At 44.7% G+C, this 24,062-nt stretch overlaps 1 protein-coding gene, 1 long non-coding RNA gene and 1 pseudogene across 3 annotated transcripts in view; 1 reads left to right on the top strand and 2 right to left on the bottom strand.

Annotated features, from left to right (window-relative positions):
- LOC138843145 (uncharacterized) overlaps positions 1-24,062 on the bottom strand; it is a 44,754-nt gene that overhangs the window by 19,747 nt on the left and 945 nt on the right. Inside the window, exon 2 of the long non-coding RNA XR_011384940.1 lies at positions 2,875-2,943. This is a non-coding gene — a long non-coding RNA (uncharacterized lncRNA). The remainder of the gene's footprint in view (positions 1-2,874; positions 2,944-24,062) is intronic.
- On the bottom strand, positions 3,793-23,495 carry LOC100357259 (U3 small nucleolar RNA-associated protein 14 homolog A-like; annotated as a pseudogene).
- GTF2A1 (general transcription factor IIA subunit 1) overlaps positions 23,475-24,062 on the top strand; it is a 42,663-nt gene continuing 42,075 nt past the window's right edge. Inside the window, exon 1 of one of the 2 annotated variants that reach the window (XM_051826193.2) lies at positions 23,475-23,958. In XM_051826193.2, the coding sequence (XP_051682153.1) occupies positions 23,929-23,958 (30 nt within the window). In that variant the 5' untranslated portion in view covers positions 23,475-23,928. The remainder of the gene's footprint in view (positions 23,959-24,062) is intronic. The other variant, XM_051826194.2, reaches the window with a different exon arrangement.

Raw genomic sequence — 24,062 nt, 5'->3', positions numbered from 1 at the left:
GTCCCCCATCCACCAGTCATTATCATACAAAAGACACTTAAGTCACTCAAGAGATTTTAAGAGTTTTATGAGTTATCGGTCAGGAAGTGGGAGCAAGACCAAATATATATATATATATATATATACATATATATATACATATATATACATATATATGTATATATATATATATAAAACAATATCACAACTTTTAAAAAATATTTTTTTATTTGAAAGAGTTGGAAGGAGAGACAGATATCTTACATCCACTGGTTCACTCCAAAATGGCCACAACAGCCAGGACTGGGCCAGGCCAAAGCCAGGAGCCAGGAGCTTCTTATGGTTCTCCCATGTGAGTGCAGGGGCCCAAGCACTTGGGCCATCTTCTACTGCTTATCCAGGCATATTAACAGGGAGCTGGATTGAAAGTGGAGCAGCCGAGACTCAAACTGGTGCCCATATAGGATGCCAGCGCTGCAGGCCATACTTTAACCTGCTGATTACTTTTTTTTGAGATTATTTACAAGGCAGAGTGATGGGAGTGGGTGGAGAGAAAGGGGGATCTTCCATCTGCCAGATCGCTCCCTAAATGGCCACAACAGCCTTGGCTGGACCAGGCTAAAGCCAAGAGCCAGGAACTCAATCTGAGTGTTCCACATGTGTGACAGAGACCCAAATACCTGGGCCATATGCTGCTGCCTTCCCAGGCACATTAGCAAGAATATTGGATGGGAAGCAGAGTAGCTGGGGCTTGAACTGGCACTCTAATATGTGATGTGGAAGTTCCAAGTGATGGCTTAACCTACTGCAAAACAATACTGGCCACAGTACCATAAGTTCTAATGAGAGAATGATAATTGTAATGAAAAAAAAAAAAAAAGGAGGGAGGTAGTCAGTGCAAAAGGGAGAACAGAAGTATTTAATAATTAGGCTGAATGGCAAGGCACAGGAGAATCAATGACTTAGAAATGCTGAACCTAGTAATGTTTACCCTGTAAGTAGCCTGTCAGAAGTAGCCAATATTGAAATAAAAAAGTTGCTGTTTCTTTTACTACCAAATAAAAAGCTATGTGTCAATTTATTCTTTCTTGAGATTTTTAAATTATAAATTTATAAATTTTATAAATTATAAAACATCATACTGCTGCATAGTTTGGGAAAAACTAAAAGAAAATCTATGTGATTAAGAAAAACATCCCAGAAATGAAAAAGCTGCATAACCAAAGAAAAACAAGAGCAAATCTGCAGGACACTCCACAAAGGCAAACAGTCACCTTGAAATGAAATGACCCTGTTTCTACTAAAGGTCTTTGACCCATTTTCATAGGAATTCCTATGTGCAGGGAGGTAGACACCACCTCTCTTGGGGAACGTTCTCTGTGAATGCAACATGCCCATGGGGAGATGGAACTTGGAAGGCAATGTTCTCAACATGTCTGTGCTACAGATTGAAGTGCTTTGTGATCTGAGACTTAATCAACCACAAAGTGCTTCAATAATGAAAAAGCTGGGGCCAGTATTGTAGCACAGTGAGTAGAGCTGCTGCCTGCAGTGCCAGCATCCCATATGGGTACCTATTCAAGTCCCAGCTGCTCCACTTCCAATCCAGCTCCCTGCAAATGGCCTGGGAAAGGTAGCAGAAGATGGCCCAAGCACTTGAACCCCTGCCATCCATGTGGGAGATCCTGATGAAGCTCCTGGCTCCTGCCTGGCCTAGCGCTGGCCACTGTGGCCATCTGAGTAGTGGATAGAAAACCCTCAAAACTGCGCCCATGTGGGAGACTGGGAAGATGCTCCTGGCTCCTGGCTTTTCTCTCTCTCTCTCTTTCTCTCTCAGTAACTTTTTCAAATAAATAAATTTTTCTTAAAAAAATGATAAAGTTAATTCACATTCCCAGCACTGTGCTGCCTCTTGAATCCCACTTTAGAGAAGAGAGAACTTGATACAGCAGTAACAGGTATATAAAAAAACCCTTTAGATCTTGGCAGTAAAATTTTCAAGCTCTTGTTTCTGATTAGAAGTGTTTTAATGTGCAAGAGATGCAGAGACAGTACTTCAGAGCGTGGCTCTGAGAACCATAATAAACAGCTTCATCGTCCTCATGATAGTTTCCTGACCTTCTTCTACCAACTTTCTCTTCTTACATTGTATTTCTATTAATTAAAAAAAAAAAGAAAAAAGCGTGTTTCCCTTTATAAAACCTCTTATTAGATGCCACAGGTTTAACACTTAACCTATTAATTCCTTTGCTAGCCAATGTGCTCCCTCTATCAAATCCAACAGTAACCACAGCAGTCGTTAGTGATCTGCTATTTGCTTTATATGTGTTACCTCATTTAATGTTCATGACAACCCTATAAAGTACAGATTGTTACTATCAACTAAAATAATTAGAGACTGGTTGGAAAATAAAAATGTATTCAGCTTTTTCAAAGTGAGGATTTAAACCCAGAAAAAACAAGTCAGTTGTCTGAGCCGGCTGCCCTGCAAGCCTGAGTTTGGTTATGGGTTTTATATCTTACAAGGTGGATACATGCATTGTGTCTTGTTCAAATAATCAGATTTATGTGCATTTATCCATCACACTGAAACTGAAGAATACCTCACTGAAAATCAAAGCACATCTGGTAATAGTTAACAGGTTTGACCATTAAGGAGGTACATTACAACCTACACTCATTCCCACTGGATGTTATCTGCATGCAGGGAGAGGAAAACAATGGGATCGTTAATCACTCTTCCTACAATGGCCCTACTACTGAAAGCTCACTCCCTCTTAAGGTACAGTAGATGCTTCTTTGGTCACTGTTAGTTTGTTGAAAGGTCATATTACCTGGGAGCCAGCTTCAGGGCCTGCCTCTGGAGAGCACAGGACAGCACCCCAGCTGACTTACCTCTCAGAAGTCACCGTTCCACTGTTAGGTCCACATTGCTGTTCTCATTTTATAGGTAAAATCCAAAAACTAAAAAGCAAAAAAAAAAAAAAAAGTAAACAAAAAACCCCTAAAGCACAACTAAAGTCATCCTGGCGACAGTTAACTGTGCTAGAACATGTCTGACTTAGCTCCAAGCTCTTATACATGCTACTCTGCCACCTTTAGGACGGTCGTGAGGGGGTCAAATCCATTGCAGGTGGCATTTGTGAAAGGTGGAAGATTTGTACCATCTGAAGAGAAACCAGAGTATGCAGGTGGCATTAGTAACTGACATCTTCAGTGTACTCTGTCCCTTTCAGGAATAACTGCTAATCAATGCAGCAGTCATCCCAGAAAATATTTTATGTCCCCACTCAGTGATCTAAAAGGTTCAAAGGACACAGGGGTAAATGAGAGAGGATCTTAGCCCTCCAGAAACACCCAGCTCAGAAAACAATTTTGACAGCGAATGTACCATCGAGACCAAGCGCAGCAGATCCGACCCTTCACTTGAATTACCAATGGGCACCCCACTTTCTGGGCCCACAAAGCCCCACACCAAAACACAGCAAATGCTGTAGTAGATCTGGAGCTGGCTTTCCCCTCCAACTTCTCAGAAGCTGTGTGAAAACTAAGTGTGTGACATTCTCAGTTCTGTTATTGTATCCAAAGAATGAGCTTGGAGAGATCTATAGTGTAAGGACTGGCATGAAAGTATCAGAAGCCTAATGCCTTCATTTCTCAAATGTGACTTAACTACAGCCAGTATGCTAAGCCAGTTTTGGAGCTGATCCTGCAGCACTGAGTGACCGAAGAAGAAGCAGTCAGGGCTCTAGGTCGCGGGCACCAAGATGCCACTATTCTGGCCACTTGGTCTGCAGAGATTTTCCTCAGCTGTTTTTTTTTTTTTTTTTTAAGATTTATTTATTTATTAGAAAGTCAGAGTTACACAGACAGAGGAGACAGAGAGAGAGAGAGAGAGAGAGAGAGAGAGAGGTCTTCCATTCACTGGTTCACTCCCCAACTGGCCACAATGGCTGGAGTTGTGCTGATCTGAAGCCAGGAGCCAGGAGCCTCCTCCAGGTCTCTCACGTGGGTGCAGGGGTCCAAGGACTTGGGCTATCTTCTACTGCTTTCTCAGGCCATAGCAGAGAGCTGGAATGGAAGTGGAGCAGCCAGGACTAGAACCGGCGCTCATATGGGATGCCGGCACTTTAGGCCAGGGCATTAACCTGCTGCACCACAGCACCGGCCCCTCCTCAGCTGTTTTCTGTGATGTGTGGTTGGTCATTTTGGATTGCTCTGTATGACAGGAAGAGCGGTGTCCCAAATCCTCTGCTTTTATGGGCTCAATGATATGGCCTAGCTTGGTGATGACCCTGAGAGTAGTCAGTTACTGTAAGGCGCTCTGGGTGTTCCATGTGTACCCTACAGGGGTCTGGATGATCCTTTCAAGTAGCTGGTGGTGGGTGAAAGATGTGGAAGCACCCGCACCTGAGAAGCTGCTGTGTGAATGTGGTGCTTCTCACTGATAACCACAGTGGGCCAATTCTTGTCTTTTCTTGGAGGACCCTCAGGAGCTTTAATGAGAAACTGGCATCTTTTCTTGGCACTGGGCTCCAGCCCCACATCAGCCGATTCGCCCCAGCCAGGCAGCGTCAGGTCCAAGTCCTTTGTCTTACTCGTTCTCACAGTTCCCCTCTTCTCTCTCAAGAAGTCTCTGACGACGTCATCCCCAGTGAATGCTTCCTTTATTATCTGCTTTTGCTCTCTCTGCTCTTCATCTTCCAACTCCCCCACCGCGGTAGGAACTGCCAGGCACTCCGCAGGAGGTGATGTTGTGGTCAGGAGGTTCTGTGGATCAATCATTTGCTCCTCTGTTTTCTTCCCTTGGGGGGCACCTGGCTGGCTATTTGGGTTCCTCTCTGACCCCTGCACTCCTAACACAGGTCTGGGAAGCTCCTTATTGTGAAAACGTCCTCCGTTGCCTGGCTGTTCCAGCTCTCGCCGAGTCTGTACTCTCTTGAGTCTGCAGCAACAGGGCTTGCCCTTCTGGAGCAGGGGCAGACTCCTGTCTCCGGACCTGGAGAGCAGTCCCCGCTGAACTCAAGTCTGGCTTCCTGGATGGATGGGTCCCCGCGTTGACTTGCTGAGACGGTGTCCTCAGCTCAAACAGTATCTCTTGGGTGCTAGAATCTTCTGTTTCCTGGCTGCCCCCCCCCCCCAGCATCCTGGGGAAGCTCAGATCTTTTCCTGAGGGATCTCTTTTCCTCAGATTCTTTCAACAAAGTTTCTTTGTTTGCCGCTGTCCTTTCACAACCCTCCTCCTCAGAAATCTCAGGGCCAAAGGCTCAGGCAGTTTTTGAGGGTCCTTCTGGAGGTCAGCCGCTCTTGTGTTTCAGGTGCAACCTCTGGACATCCAGGGATTTGATCCGTCTGCATTCATCTGTGCTCCCTTCACTGCATCAGGGACGAGTTCTTCCTCTTCTTTTGCATCTCCCTCCTCTTCATCACTCACTGAGGCTCCCTGGAATTCCTGCGTCAGTTCCTTGTTCTTGGCCAATTATTCCTGCATTGCTTGGTCATATTTGGCTGTAACTGCCCTTGACTTGGCCCATTTCCTGCTATTTTGGTGCTTAAGACTCATTCGCTCCATCATTCTGACTTTTTCAATTATTTTTTCCAGTTATCCCAATGCACCAGTCAGATTAACCTTCTGCAAGTGCTCAAACTCTTTTAGGGCTCTCTTGGCCTTCTCTTTGCTCACAACTTTGTGTTACTTTTTGCTTTTGCTTTTCTTCTCTCTTTGAGCCCTGGCCTCACGGTGGAACTGCAGAGCCCTGGCCCTCTGAAACTCTGCTTTGGTGCATCTGAGTCTCTCCCAGGCTCATGGCCTTGAGAGAGGCCTTTTCCACTGGCGTCAGTAAAGGGTCCATCACCAGCCGCTTGTTCTTATGGAGGTTACAAACCTCCTGCTCCAGGGGGGGTCCTGCCTTCCAGCCACTGAGCACATGTTCAATGGGAGCAAAGGCTGACTGCTCCTTCTCCAGAGAAAAACCAGCTGCCAGTTCTTCAGAATGATAGGATCCCATTTGCAGAGAGCTTGTGAAGTTTTATTGAATGCTCTCTGTGGATCTGTTCAACCTCTTCTTTGTTAAGGGGCAGTTCCAGAGTTGTCTTTATTTTGAGTCTATTCAGTTGCTTTTTCACAGTGGCCAATGAGGACGAAGTTTTGACAAGCTCAAGCAGATCTGAAAAGATCAACTTTTCTCTTGATCCTTCGCAAATGTCATTGAACTCTGATACCTTCAGACCAGCCTCAGGTCTCTCAGCCAATGTCTGCCTCTTCTTCCCATCAAGAGAACTGATTGCTTCCAGAAGCTTTTGAAGCTTTCTCACTTCATCACTCTCCCGCTCTTCTTCACTGGTGCTCAAGCAATAGTCATTTGGCAACTCCACTGGTTCTTCTTGTTGTCTTAAAGTCAAAAGGTTCTCCGTGTGCTGGATCACATTCATCTCAGCAACTTGCCCCTCTCCAGCCTAGAATTTAGGAAAACAAAAATCCGTATCTAAGGAAATATAGTAATTGAATGTTTTAGTATTTCATTTTATCATATTTATTTGCAAGGCAGAAAGAGAGATATCTCTCATCTACTGGTTCACTCCCCCAAATGCCCAAATAACCAAGGCTGGGCAACGCTGAAGTCAGCAGCCTATAACTCAATCTGAGTCTTCATGTGGTTGGCAAGGACACAAGTACTTCAGCCATTACCTGCTGCCTCCCCAGGTGGACAGGAAGTTGGAATTGGAATAGAGTAAAGCTGGGACTGGAACCAGCTACTACTCTAATTTTAGATGTGGGTATCCCAATCAGCAGCTTAACTGCTGCACCAAATGCCTGCTTCTAATGAGGCAGGCTAGATAGATAGCTGACTTACTAACACAGGATAGGTAATAATTGGCCTAGATGAGCGGCCCATACATTAACAATGTCCCAACTGTCTTTTGACAAGAAACAGGCCCTTATCACAGACACCACCTACATCCATACACTGGGCAGATGAGCAAAAATAAGTTTTCACCAGCTGGGGCTGCCATCTTGATTGCTGACCAATCTTTGCTTCATTATAATAAAAAAGCACACCCTGAAAGGAGTCTTGAGATGTTAATGAAACATGGAAGTATGTTAGAGGATGTTACCCTAGTTGCACTTGTGTGAACAAAGTCTCAAGCTAAACATGGTAAAAGAACCTCCCATCAGTAAAGAGTACCTCCCCGAGCTGAAAAAAACTGATAAAAGAATGATGTACCTCGGCCCCTGGACACTGCAGAAAGCTCATGTTCTGAGCCTGCTCGTGGGGTGTGCACTTTTGCTCTGCCAATAAGTCCTTTTTTCCCAATGGCCTTTGTCTCTGTCCCATCCTTAAATTCTTTTCTGCCTTTAGGAAAGAACCTGGAGCTCTGGCTCCCTGGCCCCAGGATCCCCAACATGAATAATTCATTTTAATCCCAGTATCAATAAAAGGGAAGAAAGGAGATGTGCCCTTGGGAAACAGTAAAGGACCCAAGGGGAAAACCAAAGTCACTTGAGAAAAGATGAACTGTATATTGTAAATACACACACATAGAAATGGCTTTGGGAGGCTGTGCCACATCAACATATTCCAGTGGGACTGTTTCACACATGCTTACAAAACTACATTTGCTGTGAATCCAAAGAAATTCTTGTTCTGTTATTATGATCATCAACAAAAACATTTAAGGAGTTCTTTTAAAAAGTTTTTACATTTTATCTTTATTTTATATGTTTTTTTTTAAAGATTTACTTATTTATTTGAAAGGCAGAGTTACAGAGAGGCAGAGGCAGAGTGAGAGAAAGAGGGAGACAGAGTGAGAGAGATCCTCCATCTTCTGGTTCACTCCCCAAATGGTTGCGATGGCCAGAGCTGGGCAGATCCAAAGCCAGGGGCTTTTTATGGGTCTCCCATGTGGGTGCAGAGGCCCAAGGACTTGGACCATCTTCTGCTGCTTTCCCAAGCACATTAGCGGGAGCTAGATTGGAAGCAGAGCAGCTGGGACTCGAATGGGCACCCATAGGGGATGCTGGCACTGCAGGCAGCAGCTTTACCTGCTATGCCACAGCACCAGCCCCTAATGTTATATTTTAAAAATTTATTTGAGGGGCTGGCACTGTGGCATGGTGGGTAAAGCCACCACCTGTGGTGCCAGCATCTAATATGGGTGCCAATTTGAGTCCTGGCTGCTCCACTTCCAATCCAGCTCCTGGCTAATGCACTTGGGAAGGCAGAAGGATAGTCCAAGTGCTTGGGCCCTTGCACTCATGTGGGAGATCCAGATGAAGTTCCTGGCTCCTGGCTTCACATCAGCCCAGCTATGTCCATTGCAGCCATTTGGGGAGTGAACTAGAGGATGGAAGATCTCTCTCTCTTTCTCAGTCTCCTCTCCCCTCCCCACCCATAACACTGTATTTCAAATAAATAAAAATACACCTTAAAAAAACTTTGAGAAACAGAGACAGACATCTGCTGATTCACTTTGCCTACAAGAGCCAGGACTGCATCAGGCCAAAACCAGGAGCCTAGAACCCAATCCAGGCCTTCCACATGGTGGCAGAGACCCAAGTACTTGTGCCATCTCCTGCTTCCTCCCAGGGTACGTATTAGCAGGAAGCTGGAATCAAAAGCTGATTCAGGACTCAAACCCAGGCACTCCAATATGGGTATAGGATATGGGGATATAGGATATGGTATATAGGAGTCCCAAGCTATTCCTAATACCCTAACCACTATGCCAAACGCTTGCCCCAAGAATTCTTAAGATTATCAAGACAGTCTTAACTACTGCACACATCGAAACCTCAAAATATTGTCATTTTTTCTCTTAAAAGGAATTACAAATAGATAATCTTTTTCTATGAAATGAGGAGAGTGACATTGTGGTGCAGGTTAAGCTGCTGCTTGAGACACTGGCATCCCACATCAGAGTGCCTGGCTTAAGTCATGACTGCTCCACTTCTGATCCAGCTCCCTGGGAAAGCAGCAGTGGATGACTCAAGTATTTTGGTCCCATAAGGGAGACCTGCATGAAGTTCCTTACTTCTAGCTTTGGCCCAGCTCAGATCTGACTGTTGCAGTCATTTAGGTAGTGAACCAGTAGACAGAAGATCTTTGTCTCTCCATCTCTCTCTGTCTCTCTGCTTTTCAAATAAATCATTTTTAAGAAAAGAATTACAGGTATGAAGATAATTTATTATATAAAATCTATATGAAAAATGCTAAAATTCAGGAAGGAAATCAAATGACCTATTACAATCAGGGGAAATAGAGAAGACATGTGTTTTGACCTGGCTCTTGAAGAAAAGGGTAACACCTCAAAAGGCAAAGCAGGGCAGAAAACAGGAACAAAACATTCCAAGCAGTGGGAACACCATGATATATAAGTAAGGAGGCAGAACTGAGTGTAAATGATAGATTTAGGAAAAAGTCAGTACATCTATCAGATGAGAATAGTACAGATAATAAAAAATATGGCAGACTGTATTTCTAAAATGAATACAATGAACACCAGTATTTTCAATCCACACACTCTTTCAGAACCTCCCCATCATGTGCTGGAGTCTCTTTCCCACCTCTTGAATCTAAGCGGATATACTGCTATTCCGATCAAGAAAGTCAGTCACTCACTAAGATAGTGGGAGTGATGTGTTGCTCTGGGATTTCCAAGGCAAGGTCACTGAAGGATACAGCTTCTGCCTGGCTCTCCCAGAACATTCACCTTTGGAAACCAGCCTCCATGTGTGAGAGAACCTAGACCGCATGGAGAGACATTCTGTTACTGTGCCAGTTGACAACCCCTCTGAATTCTTAGCTGACATCCAGAATTGAACCTGTTAAGAAAGTACATATATCTTCAGATGATTCTCGTTCTGATATCTGGGAACCAGATGTCACAGAACAGAGACAGGCTATCCCCTCTATGCCCTGTCCAAATTACTGGTCTACATTATCTTTGAACACAATAACTGGGTGTTTTAGGCAAATAATTTTTGGGGATAATTTGTTACATAGCCATAGTAACTGGAACACAAACACTAATTAATTAAGCATATGCCATGTGTCACATTTGATGCCTCATATCAGTTAGCTATTCCTATGTAACAAAGCATCTCTAATCTCAGTAGCTTAAAAAGTTATTATTTTTTAATGTAGCTCACATATCTGTGAGTCTACACGGGACTGGCTGACCTAAGCTGGGTGACTAAGTGTTGGTTGGGATCTTTGCTCTAGGTTGAGCTTGCTTGGAGCATCCTTGCTAGAATAATTGGTTTTATGTGTCTCTTATTCAACTCTTAGAACCAGTGAGCTTCCCTGAAAAATGTCATTCTCACGGGAAAGCAGTAACACAAGGAGAGTGGAAACACATACAGCCTCTTGAGACCCAGAACTGAAATGGCAACCATCACTTTTACACATTCCGTTGACCAAATAAAGTCACACAATCAGACCCAGGGTGAAGAAACAGGAAAAACAGACTTCACCTACTTAGTCTTTGGCAATGTATGCATATAGGGAGTGGTAAATAATTAGAGCCATTATGTCAATCTATCACATATTTAATCTTCATAATTATTAGTTATCATTATTATCCCCATTTCATTAATAAACACATTTTCAGAGTCTTAATGAGTTTACAGAATTCTTGGAGCTTCCCAAGGCTGCCTTATCACTGCAGCCTGCTTAAGAGATTGACCTCTCAGGAGTCTTCATATATCCCTTTATATGCCAGACCACAACCAATGGTAAGCGTGCTGGGACATCTAGTCTGCCCCATGAATCAATTCCTGACCTTCCTCTAATTAACCCTCAATACCACTATGCCAACATCCCTCCCCTCTCCATTTGTCTCATGCAGCAGGAGTTCAGACATTTTTCACTCGGCTACCCAACTCACTCACAAATATGGCCCACTCCCTAGTTGTCTGAACACTCCCTGAACCCTCTGAGACTCAGCATCTTTATCCATGACTCTGAAATTTCCTTTCTCTTAATGCTCCTGTTGAAATCCAGCTTACCCTCTCAAAACTGTTTTTCTCCCCATCTTTTACCATGTATGATGAGAGACAAGACTGGTATTCTCCTTGCTTCCCACTGCAGCTTCATAAATTGTTATCCTCTTCAAAAGTTTAGGTCCTGGGGCCAGCACTGTAGCATAGCAGGTAAGGCCATTGCCTGCAGTGCTGGCGTCCCTTATGGGCGCTGGTTTGAGACCCAGCTGCTCCACTTCCGATCCAGCTCTCTGCTATCGGCCTGGGAAACCCAGACCCAAGTGTTTGGGCCCCTTGCACCCATGTGGGAGACCTGGAAGAAGCTCCTGGCTCCTGTCTTCAGAGCAGCGCAGCTCCAGACACTGTGGCCATTTGGAAAGTAAACCAGCAGATGGAAGACTTGTCTCTCTCTGCCTCTGCCTCTCTGTAATTCTGCCTTTCAAATAAATAAATAAATCTTTTTTTAAAAAAATTTAGGTCCTGTTAAGTCACATTATCAAATACTGCAAACTCCAAATACTGCTATCCCATTGACCTCCAAATATACCTCATTCATGGAAGATTTTAGCATCCAGCTCTTTCTCTTTTTAAAGATTTATTTATTTATTTGAAAGGCATTGACAGACAGGGAGAGACAAAGAGATATTAAATCTGCTGTTTCACTCCCCAAATGACTGCAACAGCTGGGGCTGAAGCTGGGAGCCAATAACTCCATCCAGTCTCCCAGATGTGTGGTAGTGACTAAAGAACTTGAACCATCAGCTGCTGCTTCACAGATGCAGTAGCAGGGTAGTAGATCAGAAGTTGAGTAGCCAGGACTCAAACTGGCACTCCAACATTTGATGTGGGTGTACCAACCTGCTGAACCACCACTTCTGCCTCTGGTTCACTACGTTTCTGTTCATCCCAACTCCTGTTGCTATTCTTGATGTGTGATCAAACCAATGACAGGGCCTCTTAAATCTTTAACCTCTCCAACCCTGATGAGGTTTTCTTTATCTCACTTCAGCTGCCCAATCTAGGTCTCCCACATGGGTGGCAGGAACCCAACTATACAAATCATCACCTACTGCCTTGTAAGGTGCACATTAGTAGGGAGCTGGAGTCAGGAGCAGAGCTGGGACTTGAACCCAGTTACTCCAGTAAGGGATGTGGGCATCCCAGGAACTGCTTTAACCATTAAGCCAAATGCCTGACCCTAATTTTCACTATTTTTAACTGTCACAAATCACAGTTGTTAAACTTATAATTCAAGATATTGCATACACAGTTGATATTTAAGAATCAGATAAACAGGAAATTCATATAACTAAATAGTTTTTAACATTAATTACATTTCTAGGCCTTCTCGGCAATACCAATGAAGCCTTCTGAGTGGAAGACAAACTGAGTGGTAAAGGAACATTACTGATTATAAAATAATGCTTCATTTGAGGCCAGATTTGTGGTGCAGTAGGTTAAGCCGCCACCTGCAATGTTGGCATCCCATATCATTGTGGGTTCAAGTCCCAGCTGCTCCACTTCTGATTCAGCTCCCTGCTAATGTGCCTGGGAAAACACCAACAGATTGCCCAAATGCTTGGGTCCCTGCCACCCATGTGGGAGACCTGGATGGAGTTCCCCCATTATGTGGCCATTTGGGGAATGAACCAGTACATGGAGACCTCTCTCTTTCTCTCTTTTAAATAAATAAATATTAAGAAAATAATGCTTCATGGAGTTTATTTTTACAATTTTAAGTGGAAAATTTCACACATATAGATAGGATAGTATAATGAACCCCAGTGTACCCTTCACTTACCTTCAGTAATTATCAACACTTTACCAAACCTGTTTCATTTATATCCTATCCTTGCCCCTGCTTCTGTATTAAAGTCCCAGATATCATATCATTTCATTCTTAAACTTTTCAGTATGCATTTTTGGTAAGGTCTTTGAACTTTATCATTAGCTACCAAAAGCTTATCAACCACCCCTTAATTTAATCAACTCTCCAACAAGTGTTTGTATTTCTGTCATGTAATTTTTATCTTCCAGTTTATTTAAATCAGGATCCCAGTAAGTTCCACACATTATGATTGAGTGATGTCTTTTTTTTTAAGATTTATTTTTTTGAAAGTCAGAGTTACACAGACAGAGGAGACAGGGAGAGACATAGAGAGAGAGAGAGAGAGAAAGAGAGAGAGAGAGGTCTTCCATCCAGTGATTCACTCCCCAATTGGCTGCAATGGCTGGAGCTGCACCGATCCAAAGCTGGGAGCCAGGAGCCTCTTCCAGGTCTCCCACACAGGTGCAGGGGCTCAAGGACTTGGGCTCTCTTCTACTTCTTTCCCAGGCCATAGCAGAGAGCTGGATCAGAAGTGGAGCAGCCAGGTCTCAAACCAACGCCCATATGGGATGCCAGCACTTCAGGCCAGGGTGTTAACCCACTGCACCACAGTGATGGCCCTGATTGATGTCTTTTAAATGCTCCCCCCGCCCAGATTTATTTATTTATTTGAAAGGCAGTGAGGGAGAGAGAGAGTGAGCGAGAAAGATATACATTTTCCATCTGCTGGTTCACTCCCCAAATGGCTGCAGCAGATGGAGCTGAGCCAGGCCGAAGCCCGGAGCTTCTTCCAGATCTCCCATGGGATACAGGGACCCAAGTACTTGGGCCATCTTCTGCAGCTTTTCCAGGCACATTAGCAGGGAGCTGGATATGAAGTGGAGCAGCAGGGTGTTAAACTGGCACCTATGTGGGATGCCAGTGTCGTGGGTAGTGATGTAACACAATGCTGGCCCCCGAAATGGTTTTTAAAACATCGGTTCTTCTACCTTCCTCTGCACTTATTTGTTGAAAATTTGATCATTTGTTCTGTAGTTTTCCAGGGTCTGGGTTTTGATGATTGCATTCCTAATGTGTAACAATGTATTTCCTCATTCTCTTTAGTTTTTGTATAATCTTGCTTGAATGTAGAAGCTTAATCACAATCAGACTTTATTTTTTGGGGAGTAGTGGGTGGGCCAAGACTACCTCATAGGTGGTAGCCTATTTTTCATCAGGCTATGTAAATATACAAAAAAATGTCTTTTTTCTCTTTCTGTGATGCTGAGAGATGTCATCTCTTGATTCATTTGTACAATTTTGATATACTATCTTTTTTTTTATTCACTGATTAGTTGCAATACTTCTTTATGGAGAAACTTCCTCTCATCTGTGTTAGTTTCCTGAGGAGAAAATAAGTCACCACAAAAATGGCATTAAACAACAGAAATGTATCCTCAAACTGGAGGTCAAAATAGATGTTGGCAGGGTCTTATTCCTTGCTCTAGAGTTATAGAAGAAAACCCACTTTTTGATTTTTCCCACTTCTGTTGGTTACTGGCACACCTTGTGGCTGCATCAGCCCAATTTCTGTCACTATAGTCATATTTCCTTTTCTTCTTCTGTTTATTCTCTTGTGTGTATCTTATACGGACATTTAACTGGATGTAGGGCTCACCCAAGTTATCTAGTAATCCATGATGATCAATTACAAGTCTACTCCTTGTCAATTTGACATTAATATATGCTTCTTTAAATTAATACTTAAAATAAGGAAAATAACAAAGTTATGATTTTACCTAACATGATACAACTATCCGTTCTGCAACCAAAACTCCGACCTTTTCCATGAATAGAAGTTAAGGTCCTTGAATGATGTTTACTCTTCTAATATCCTATAACTGCGATACTATGATGTAAAACTAACGAGACTTGATTTCTGATACAAAATCAATACATATTCTGTTACATGATAACAGATAAGAGAGGAAAAAAAATAAAGGTACTTATTACCCCATTCTGAATTCCCTTTGCCTGCAGCAAAAACTTTAGCTGGCTGTGGTTCTTTACCTGGTGGGATGACACATCTTCATTTCTTAGGAGTCTGGGTCAGGGCCAGCGATGTGGTATAGCAGCCAAAGCTGCCGCCTGCAGTGCCGGCATCCCAAATGGGGACCGGTTCAAGTCCTAGCTGCTCCACTTCCAATACAGCTCCCTGCTGTGCCTGGGAAAGCAGTAGAAGATGGCCAAGTGCTTGGGCCCCTTGAACCCGCTTGGAGACCTGGAAGAAGCTCGTGGCTCCTGGCTTCGGATCGGCACAGCTCCGGCTGTTGCAGCCATTTGGGGAGTGAACCAGCAGATGGAAGACTGATCTCTCTCTCTCTCTCTCTCTCTCTCTCTTCCTCCCTCCCTCTTTCTTTCTCTGTGTAACTGTGACTTTCAAGTAAAATAAATAAATCTTTAAAAAAAAAAAGAGTCTAGGTCATTTGTATTCTGGCCTAGATTGGGTTATTATAGTTTCCCATCCACCTTAATCACAGGCAATAGTAATACTAAGAGATGTTCCACTCCTGTATTCCAGACATACTCTTCCTTATCCCCCATTGTAGAATGGTAATCCAATTTCCCTATGATAGTTCAGATCAATTACACCAGCCAACACCATAACTCCCTCCTTGGCCCACTGATTCAGAGATACGAGGAACCCGAAGTGGCTGGATGGTAATCTTAATTTCTACTTCAATAAAATTTTTGTTTTGTCTCCTGGTGGAAGCATTACTCCTTCTGAAATGAGACCTCTAGGCCAGCAAAGCATAAAGTCATAGGAATATGAAGCAAAAATTTTGTTAGTGGGTCACTATGGGTAATAGTAAATGTGTCACTCCCATTTCCAACCCTTGATTCCTGGAACTGTGAATCCCAGCTATAAGGAAAAGAGCCCCAAATACTGGATATTAATTTACAGGCTCCTGGAGAATCTTGCTCCAGCCTACTAGCTACTGCAACCTAGCTAGCATTATGAATGAGTTTTCAAAGGGCCATTCTACCATTTTATTAAGTCATCTGCTTTGGGATAATGATGACACAGAAAGACAAGTGAATTCCATGAGCATGGGACATTACCACATCATTTTGATGTAAAATGAGTTCCTGCATCAGTTGCAGTACTGTGTAGAAAATCACGATTGTGGAAAAAACATTCTGTAAGTTCAAGGTTGGTAGCTGTGTTAGAAGCATAACATTCTGAGATGGCAAATCCATATCAAGAGTGTCCATTGCAGTAAGGACAAAACACTGCCCCTTCCCTGACAGAAGTGGCCCAATGTAATCAACTCACCACCAGGTAGGCAGCTGATCGCCCTAGGGAATGATGACATACTGAGCGCTCAGTGTTGGCCTCTGCTGCTGGCAGATTAGGCACTCAGTGGTGGCCATAGCCAGGTCACATTTGATTTGTAGAAGTCCACATTGCTGAGCTCATCGCGCATAATTCCTGGCTCTGTCACATGGTCACTTTGTTCACAAGTCCACTAGGCAAAACAAGGATGACAAGGGAAAGAGGCCGATTGGAAACCACATACTGGGTTATCCTCTCTAATTAAAATCTTCCTCTGCTGAGTCACCCTTTCATGGACACTCACGCAGGACACACATATCTTCAAGTTTTTTTTGCCCACTCAGAAAGATCTTTCTACATAACTCCTCTCCTATTTTTTGGGGGGGGGAGGGAGGTGTCATCAATTTTTCAATCATTCCTTCCAAGTCCTTGACTATGCAGCCAAACCATTGCTGATAACCGATGAATTGGTCTATGGGGCCATCTTTCTTTCCAAGCAAAGTGAACAACTGGGTACAGTGCCCAGAGTTCTATCTACTGGGTCTTCCTTCACTACTGTCTTCCAGGCATGTTCTAGAGAGGGGCTGAAGTGTTGTAGCCACACAGTTTCAGGTAGTGCCCACAAATTGTCCAGAACCACCTGTTAAATCAGATCCTAGTTTTCTCTTCCTTCATCAGCTGATTGCAGAGAACTCCCCATAAAGTCATAGATGGAGGCAAGAAAAGGGAATATGATGTAACAGGAGTAGGAACCATGGGCATTTGGGCTGTTTTTTCACGGAACTTACATGTGCCTTCAGGGACTGCTTGTACATGAGTACTACTTCCAGTTAATGATGGAGTGCTGGTGTGCATGCCCAACTTTATGGCTTGGGCTTTCAGATAATACCCAGTTCAGGTGGCATGGCAACTTGGTATTATCTGGTCAAGAGCTCAGTTTCTCCTGAGACCCAGCAGCAGGTCAACAGCTGTCTGTTAAAAGGAGAGTAGTTATCTGTGAATGATGAAAAGGCCTTGTTCGCAAACTGTAAAGGCCTGCATTGTGATTTGCCTATGGGAGTTTGCCAGTGGATCCAGAAGTCACCCTGTCTGTCATTTAGGCTTTATGATTCAGTCCATGTGGCAGAGCAGCTTGCACAGCAGCCAGGGTCTACTGCAGAGCCTTCTCTTGTTCTGGAACCCATCCAAAGTAAGCAGCTTTTCAGGTCACTTTGTGAATATACTGGAATAACACACTCAAATGAGGAATATGTTGCCTTCAAAATCAAAATAGGCAGGGCTGATGTTGTGGAGGAAGTTAGGGTGCCGCCTATGATGCTGGCATCCCTTATGAACAGTCCAGACCCGGATGGAGTTCCATGCTCCTGCCTCAGGTCACAGTGGCCCCTTAGAGAGTGAATCAGTGGATGGAAGGTTTCTTTCTCTGTCTCTCCCCCTTTCTCTGAACTCTTTCATACAAATAAATAAATCTTACCGAAAAAAATCAAAATAGGTCCAATAGATTTTGTGCCTCTTTCTCGGCTGCAAGAGCTAAATCTAACAACCAGTCCATCACTCTGAAGGGAATATTTCCAGGTGCCACACCATTGGACCCCTAGAAATTTCATTGATGTAGAATTCCCCTGAATTTTAGGCAGATTTATTTTTCAGCCTCTGACATGCAAATGTTCGGCAAGTTAGTGCTACTTCTCACTCACTAGATTCAAAACATAATGGTGGGGCGGGCACTGTGGCACAGGTTAATCCCCCGCCTGTGGTGCTGGCATCCCATACAGGCGCCAGTTCCAGTCCCAGCTGTTCCTCTTCCAATCCAGTTCTCTGCTATGGCTGGGGAAAGCAGTGGAAGATGGCCCAAGCCCTTGGGCCCCTGCACCCGCGTGGGAGACCCGGAAGAAGCTCCTGGCTCAGCACAGCTCCAGCTGTTTTGGCCAGTTGGAGAGTGAACCAGCAGATGGAAGACCTCTCACTCTCTGCCTCTTCTCTCCTATGTAACTCTTTCAAATAAATAAATAAATCTTAAAAACAAACAAACAAACAAACAAAGTTTGGGGGACTTTTATTGTTGTTTTAAGAAAAAGACATTTCCTGCTCTTGATCTAGAATGAGATTCAGACCTTTCTCCAAACAGTACTGATCTTGAAATAATGTCATTTAGGTAACAAGTATACTCATTGCTACTGGGTTTGTTATTATTTCTAGACACCTTCAGAGTCAGGGGGCAAAAGGTAAGACAAAATTCATCATGATACTTCTAATTTAAACACAAGACTATAGAATTTTTTATTTATATTCCCATATCATGTATTTCTTTTTTTTCATGTTAACAAGAATTAGTAAACCAAGACAGAAAATCACCCTCACCAGTATGGATAGGTATTATCCAACACACTGAGAACCTGGTTCTCAAGAACGACCGTGATCATATAATTAGAATGTAATATAATTACTCATATTCTTTATCCCACAATTCACACAAGAAATTAAGACATTGGTTAAGATACCCATATCCCATATTGTAGTGCCTGAGTTTTAAGTTCTGGCTGCAGCTCCTGATTCCAGCTTCTTGCCAATGTGTCTTTCAAATAAAATCTTTTAAATATTTTTGACATTTTTTTGTCCTTAGAGCATATCCCATTAAATATATAGTCAAATTACTGTTTTTAATTTAAAAATAATTTTTATTTTAAAAAATTTATTTTATTTGTAAGGCAGAGTGACAGAGATATCTTCATCTGCTGATTCACACTCCAAATGCCCACAACAGCTGGGGCTAGGCTAGGCTGAAGCTAGGAGCCAGGAACTCCAGCTTGGCCTCCAACATGGGTAACACGTGGGCCCAAGCACTTGAGTCATTATTTGCTGCCCTTCCAGGTGCACTGGCAGGGAACAGGATGGGAGGCGTGCAGATTTGGATGTGAACGGGAACACCAATATGGGATGGGTACATCCCATGTGGCAGATTAACTAGCTGCACCACAACGCCTACCCCACTTTATATATATTTTCATTTATTTTAAAAAGTAGAAGACAGAGATCCTACTTCTGTTGGTTCATTCTCCAAATGCCCAAAACAACCATGGCTGGTGTAGGCCAAAGGCAGGAACCAGGAACTTGAGCTTGCTCTCATGGGTGACAGGGACCCAGGTACCTGAGACATTGCCTGCTGCCTCCCAGAGTGAGCATGAACAGGAAGCTGGATCAGAGGCAGACCTGGGCCTTGACCCCAGCCACTCCCATACAGGATGAGAGCTTCACAAGCAGCACCTTAACTGCAAACCCAAGTGCCCCAAATTAGGACCTTTTGAAATCACTTTCCTTGTGTTTCAGGATATCTGGTTAGAGTAAGCTGCTTCAATTGAATTCGGGAAGTCTCTTTTTAAAAATTATTTTTTCCCTTTAACATTAATGCCACGGCTGGTGCCGCGGCTCAGTAGGCTAATCCTCCGCGTTGGGGCTCTGGCACACCAGGTTCTAGTCCCGGTCGGGGCTCTGGATTCTGTCCCGGTTGCCCCTCTTCCAGGCCAGCTCTCTGCTGTGGCCCGGGAGTGCAGTGGAGGATGGCCCAAGTGCTTGGGCCCTGCACCCCATGGGAGACCAGGATAAGCACCTGGCTCCTGCCATCGGATCAGCGCGGTGCACCAGCTGCAGTGGCCATTGAGGGGTGAACCAACGGTAAAGGAAGACCTTTCTCTCTGTCTCTCTCTCTCACTATCCACTCTGCCTGTCAAAACAACAACAACAACAACAAAAACATTAATGCCGCAAATATTTTGTTGAGTATATGTAATATAAATGAAAAAAGACACAGGCTTTGATTCTCACGAATTACATCTACATTATTCATTTTCATCCTACCCTCCAAAAAAGTACAGAATAATGTGAGCTAAACTTCTGAAATACTGAATAAAAATAGTCCAAAAGCCAATATAAAAGGTTATTTTTTACACCTAAGTAAACTATTTATCTTTCCAGAAACAAATAAAAAAATTTATTTAACTCATTTATTTTCTTGTTCTCTCCATATCCTTCTTACCCTGTCCTTATAGTTTACTTTTTTAAAAAAATTATGGTTCATTTTTCTTTTTCTTAAAGGTAAATATATTACACAACTTTTGTATTTCCTTTTTTTAATAATAGTATACCCATCTTTTTAAAAAATATTTTATCATAAATGAACACAAGCACCTAAGTCCATCACAGATGCTAAAGCAGTGAATTTTATTTTCAAATTTTTATATACAGCTTTAGTGTTTTCTTAAAAGTCAGAGTGACAGAGGGAGAAGGGGAAACGGGAAGAGAGAGAGAGAGAATGAATGAGACCCTCCATACACTGGCTCACTCCCCAAGTGATAGCAAAAGTCAGGGATGAGCCAGGCCAAAGCCAGGAGCCAGAAGCTTCATCTGCGGCTTCCACATTGGGGCAGGGGCCTAAGCGCTTGGGCCATCTTCTGCTGCTTTTCCCAGGTCATTAGCAGGGAGCTGAGTAAGAAAAGAAGCAGCAGGGACTTGAACCGGAGCCCATATGGGATGCCTGCATTGTAGGCAGAGGCTTAATTTTCTGCACCACCACACTGGCACATGTGTATAAAAATTTAATAAACTGATTTTTTTCTCCATTTTTGCAGTTGCCCAATATTTAGGCAAATATTTATATCTCTTAAAAGAAGTAACATTTTATCAGCCAATATTAAGCATTTTGAAGTTCAAAAAAATTCAAGGAACAGAGCACTGTTCTGTATCTCCTCTGACTATACATCGCTGTGACAGTATGAATCCACATACTAACTGGATGCTAAATATCTTGCACAGTTATTAAAAGTATGTTATTCAAGGCTTAGAATAAAAATTTTGATTAAAACAATTTAAATACAACACTAAAGAGTTTTCTGCTTATAAATTTTCCATTTTATAGCTTAAATGGCTAGAGCTTCCAAAAACTCAGGCCAGCACTTTTAGTGCAAGATCAGAAAGTATCGTTCCAGAGCTAAACTAGCTAGCATACTTAGTGACTGAAGATATATTAAAGCTAAATGAGGCCAGCGACGTGGCTCACTAGGCTAATCCTCCGCCTGCGGAGCCGGCACACGGGGTTCTAGTCCTGGTCGGGGCGCCAGATTCTGTCCCAGTTGCCCCTCTTCCAGGCCAGCTCTCTGCTGTGGCCTGGGAAGGCAGTGGAGGATGGCCCAAGTGCCTGGGCCCTGCACCCGCATGGGAGACCAGGAGAAGCACCTGGCTCCTGGCTTCGGATTAGCGAGGTGCACTGGCTGCAGTACGCCAGCTGCAGCAGCCATTGGGGGGTGAACCAATGGAAACAGAAGACCTTTCTCTCTCTCTCACTGTCCTCTCTGCCTATCCAAAAAAAAAAAAAAAAAAAAAAAGCTAAATGAAAGATTGGAAAACCAGTTAGTTAGAATGGAATCCTTGAGGGTTTCTTAGATGTCAAGCACATGAATCAGAGAAAGGAAGAGACTTGGGTATTAGTAAAGTGCTTAGGTATCGCAGCCATTTAGAAGGCATAAAGAGAGGTCAACTCAGACCCTCTAGGGAGTGTGAAAGTCATAAGGACATTTTTAATCCAGTGAGGGGATTCCAGTATTTCACAAATCAGACCCACTGGCACATACATCTCATTGCCTTAGAGCAGAATCGTTGTGCAGAGCACAAATTTCATAGGTCTACTTCCTTGTCCATCTGCAGTGGTCTCAACCTAAATTGATAACAAAATACCTGACCACTTAGTCAAGTGTATCAGGTGATAGGATAGAAAACTAGGCGGAAGGTGAGGGATCTCAATGAAATTGGGAGTACCTCCAAGGAGGAAACAAAAAGTCCTCTTAAAACACTTTGCAGGGAGAACTACTAAGAGTGATGTTATTTGGGTACATTTTCAGGCTAATTGCCACCTGAATCTTAACTACACAAAAAATGTTGATAGAATCAGTTTCACATAAGCTACTAGGAACACAGATGTCCTGTGATTAATTTTTTCTTTAAGCACTTCCGACCAGGAGCTGTGCAGCGAACTACTAAGCAACAAACTGTGAAGGGCAGATTGGAGTTAGGAGCTAAACCATAGAGCTAAATACACTGTACGCCCTCACCCATTCACATTCCTATTTGCCATCTCCCATTTTCTATTAACGGCCTCTTGCTTTTCTAATCCTTTCCCGGAGCCTGGCAAGGTGCATCTTCCCCCCCCTGGTAGCATGCCTTTGATAAGTCTTCAAACCTGGTTTCACCCACACAACTCTTCTGATATTCTGTTTTGCTTTGCCTTTTGAAGATAAACCCCCTCACTCAAAATTCCCGGGCTAGAGAAAATGAGGTACTGAGGGTTCTGCCTTCGGGACAGCGCACTCTGTTCCGCGTGAGATGTTGACATCAAAGCTGGCTTTGCTTGGGTGAAGCAGGTCAAACGCCTATCGAATGCCCTCCACGACACGGACACATGCTCCCAGCTCTCTCGCAGGGAGAGGCCGTGTTAACTGGTGGGTCAAAGGCTCGTACTTCACGTGTGATTAGTCACTCCAGGCTAGCCACGTGGAGTCATGGCATGTTGGCAACATTTTTAAAACGCCAGGCAAAGTCATCGCTCTTCCATAGTCCAGCGGCTGGAGTTTCGCGCTTTGTCATTTCCATCAGGCTGCGAAGTCATTAAAACCACGCGGGCTAGCGGGGGCCGAAAGTTTGGGGACACTTCGCCCCCAAATCCTTGATACCCAGACTCAGCGTGGGGACAAACAGCTGCGCCGGCTTCGGAGGTTGCTAATTCTGGACCGTGCAGACCGAGGACCCAAATAGACTCCCACCCGCTTTTGAAACAGACTCAGCCCTGCGAGAAGAGGCCCACTCAGACGCGCGCAGCCCCGGGGCCACAAGATGACTCCGCACTTCACACCCTGTCCCGAGCCAGGCGCGCCAGGGGCCCGGAAGCCGCTCCACGTGACCCGCGCTCCTCCTCGGCCGCGCCGAGCGCGGCGGCGGCCACCGCCCCTTTCCCATACCCCAGCTCCCGCAGCGCCGCTCGGCGCGCAGACGTCTGACAGGAGGCGTTCCCAGCTAGCTGAGCCCTCGGGTGTCACTAGAACTCGCGCACCTTTCCCAGCAATGCCTTGCAAGCTCCCGGTCGCAGAGGGCTGCAGGAGACTTCCGCCTGGTTGCCAACCACGTGATCACGCGAGACTTGGGGAGCCGGCGGGCCAACTCCACTACTCCAGTCCCCGGGCTCCGCCCGCCCAGCGCCCTCCTTCGCGCGTAGCGACGCGGCGCGAGGCGGCCTCCGCCCCGGCGCGCCTGCGCACGCGGCTTCTCGCGGTGTCTCGCGCTCCGCCCCGCCCACCTCTGCCCCCGCCCTTTCCGCCCCTCCCTCCCCCTCCGCCCTGTCTCTCGGCGGCGGCGGCGGCGGCTCGCGCAGCTTGTTGGCTCGCTATATAAAGGGGAGAAGCGAGCGGACCGGACGGCTGGAGCTGCAGCCGGTGGCGGCAGCGGCGGCGCGGGGAGCGGTGACCGGTGGTTTCCCTCCTTGGCACGGGGTGGGGAGTGGGCAACGCCCCCCGGACCCCCGAAGGGTCTTGGCGTGTTTTTTTTTTTTAAGGCATTTCTCGAGGTTTTTAGCTTCGGGAGGAGAGAGTGTCCCCTTCCTTCTCCTCTCACCGCTTCCCCCTCTCCCTCAGAATCGATTTTGTTTCCATTTTTTGCCCCAATCTGTGGTGACTTGGGTCGCCCTCCGGGTGGTTTTTCTTTTCTTTTTTTTTTTTCTTTTTGGTTTTGTTTTGACCGTGTTTTCCCGGGGTTACCCCCGTGTTGTTTGTGTTGTGTGTGGAAATGGCGAACTCGGCAAATACAAACACCGTGGTAAGGACGTGGTTCGGTGGCCGGAGGGGGCTTCGTTCAGGCGGCAGCAACGGCCGGACCGGGCGGGGGCGGGGACGGCGGCGATCCCGGCCTCGGCGCTGGAG

The sequence above is a fragment of the Oryctolagus cuniculus genome, chromosome 20 (assembly GCF_964237555.1).
Source record: "Oryctolagus cuniculus chromosome 20, mOryCun1.1, whole genome shotgun sequence".
In the NCBI taxonomy this organism is placed as follows: domain Eukaryota; kingdom Metazoa; phylum Chordata; class Mammalia; order Lagomorpha; family Leporidae; genus Oryctolagus; species Oryctolagus cuniculus.
The sequence above is the reverse complement of the archived record's forward strand: the minus strand, read 5'-3'. Positions and strand labels throughout refer to the sequence as shown.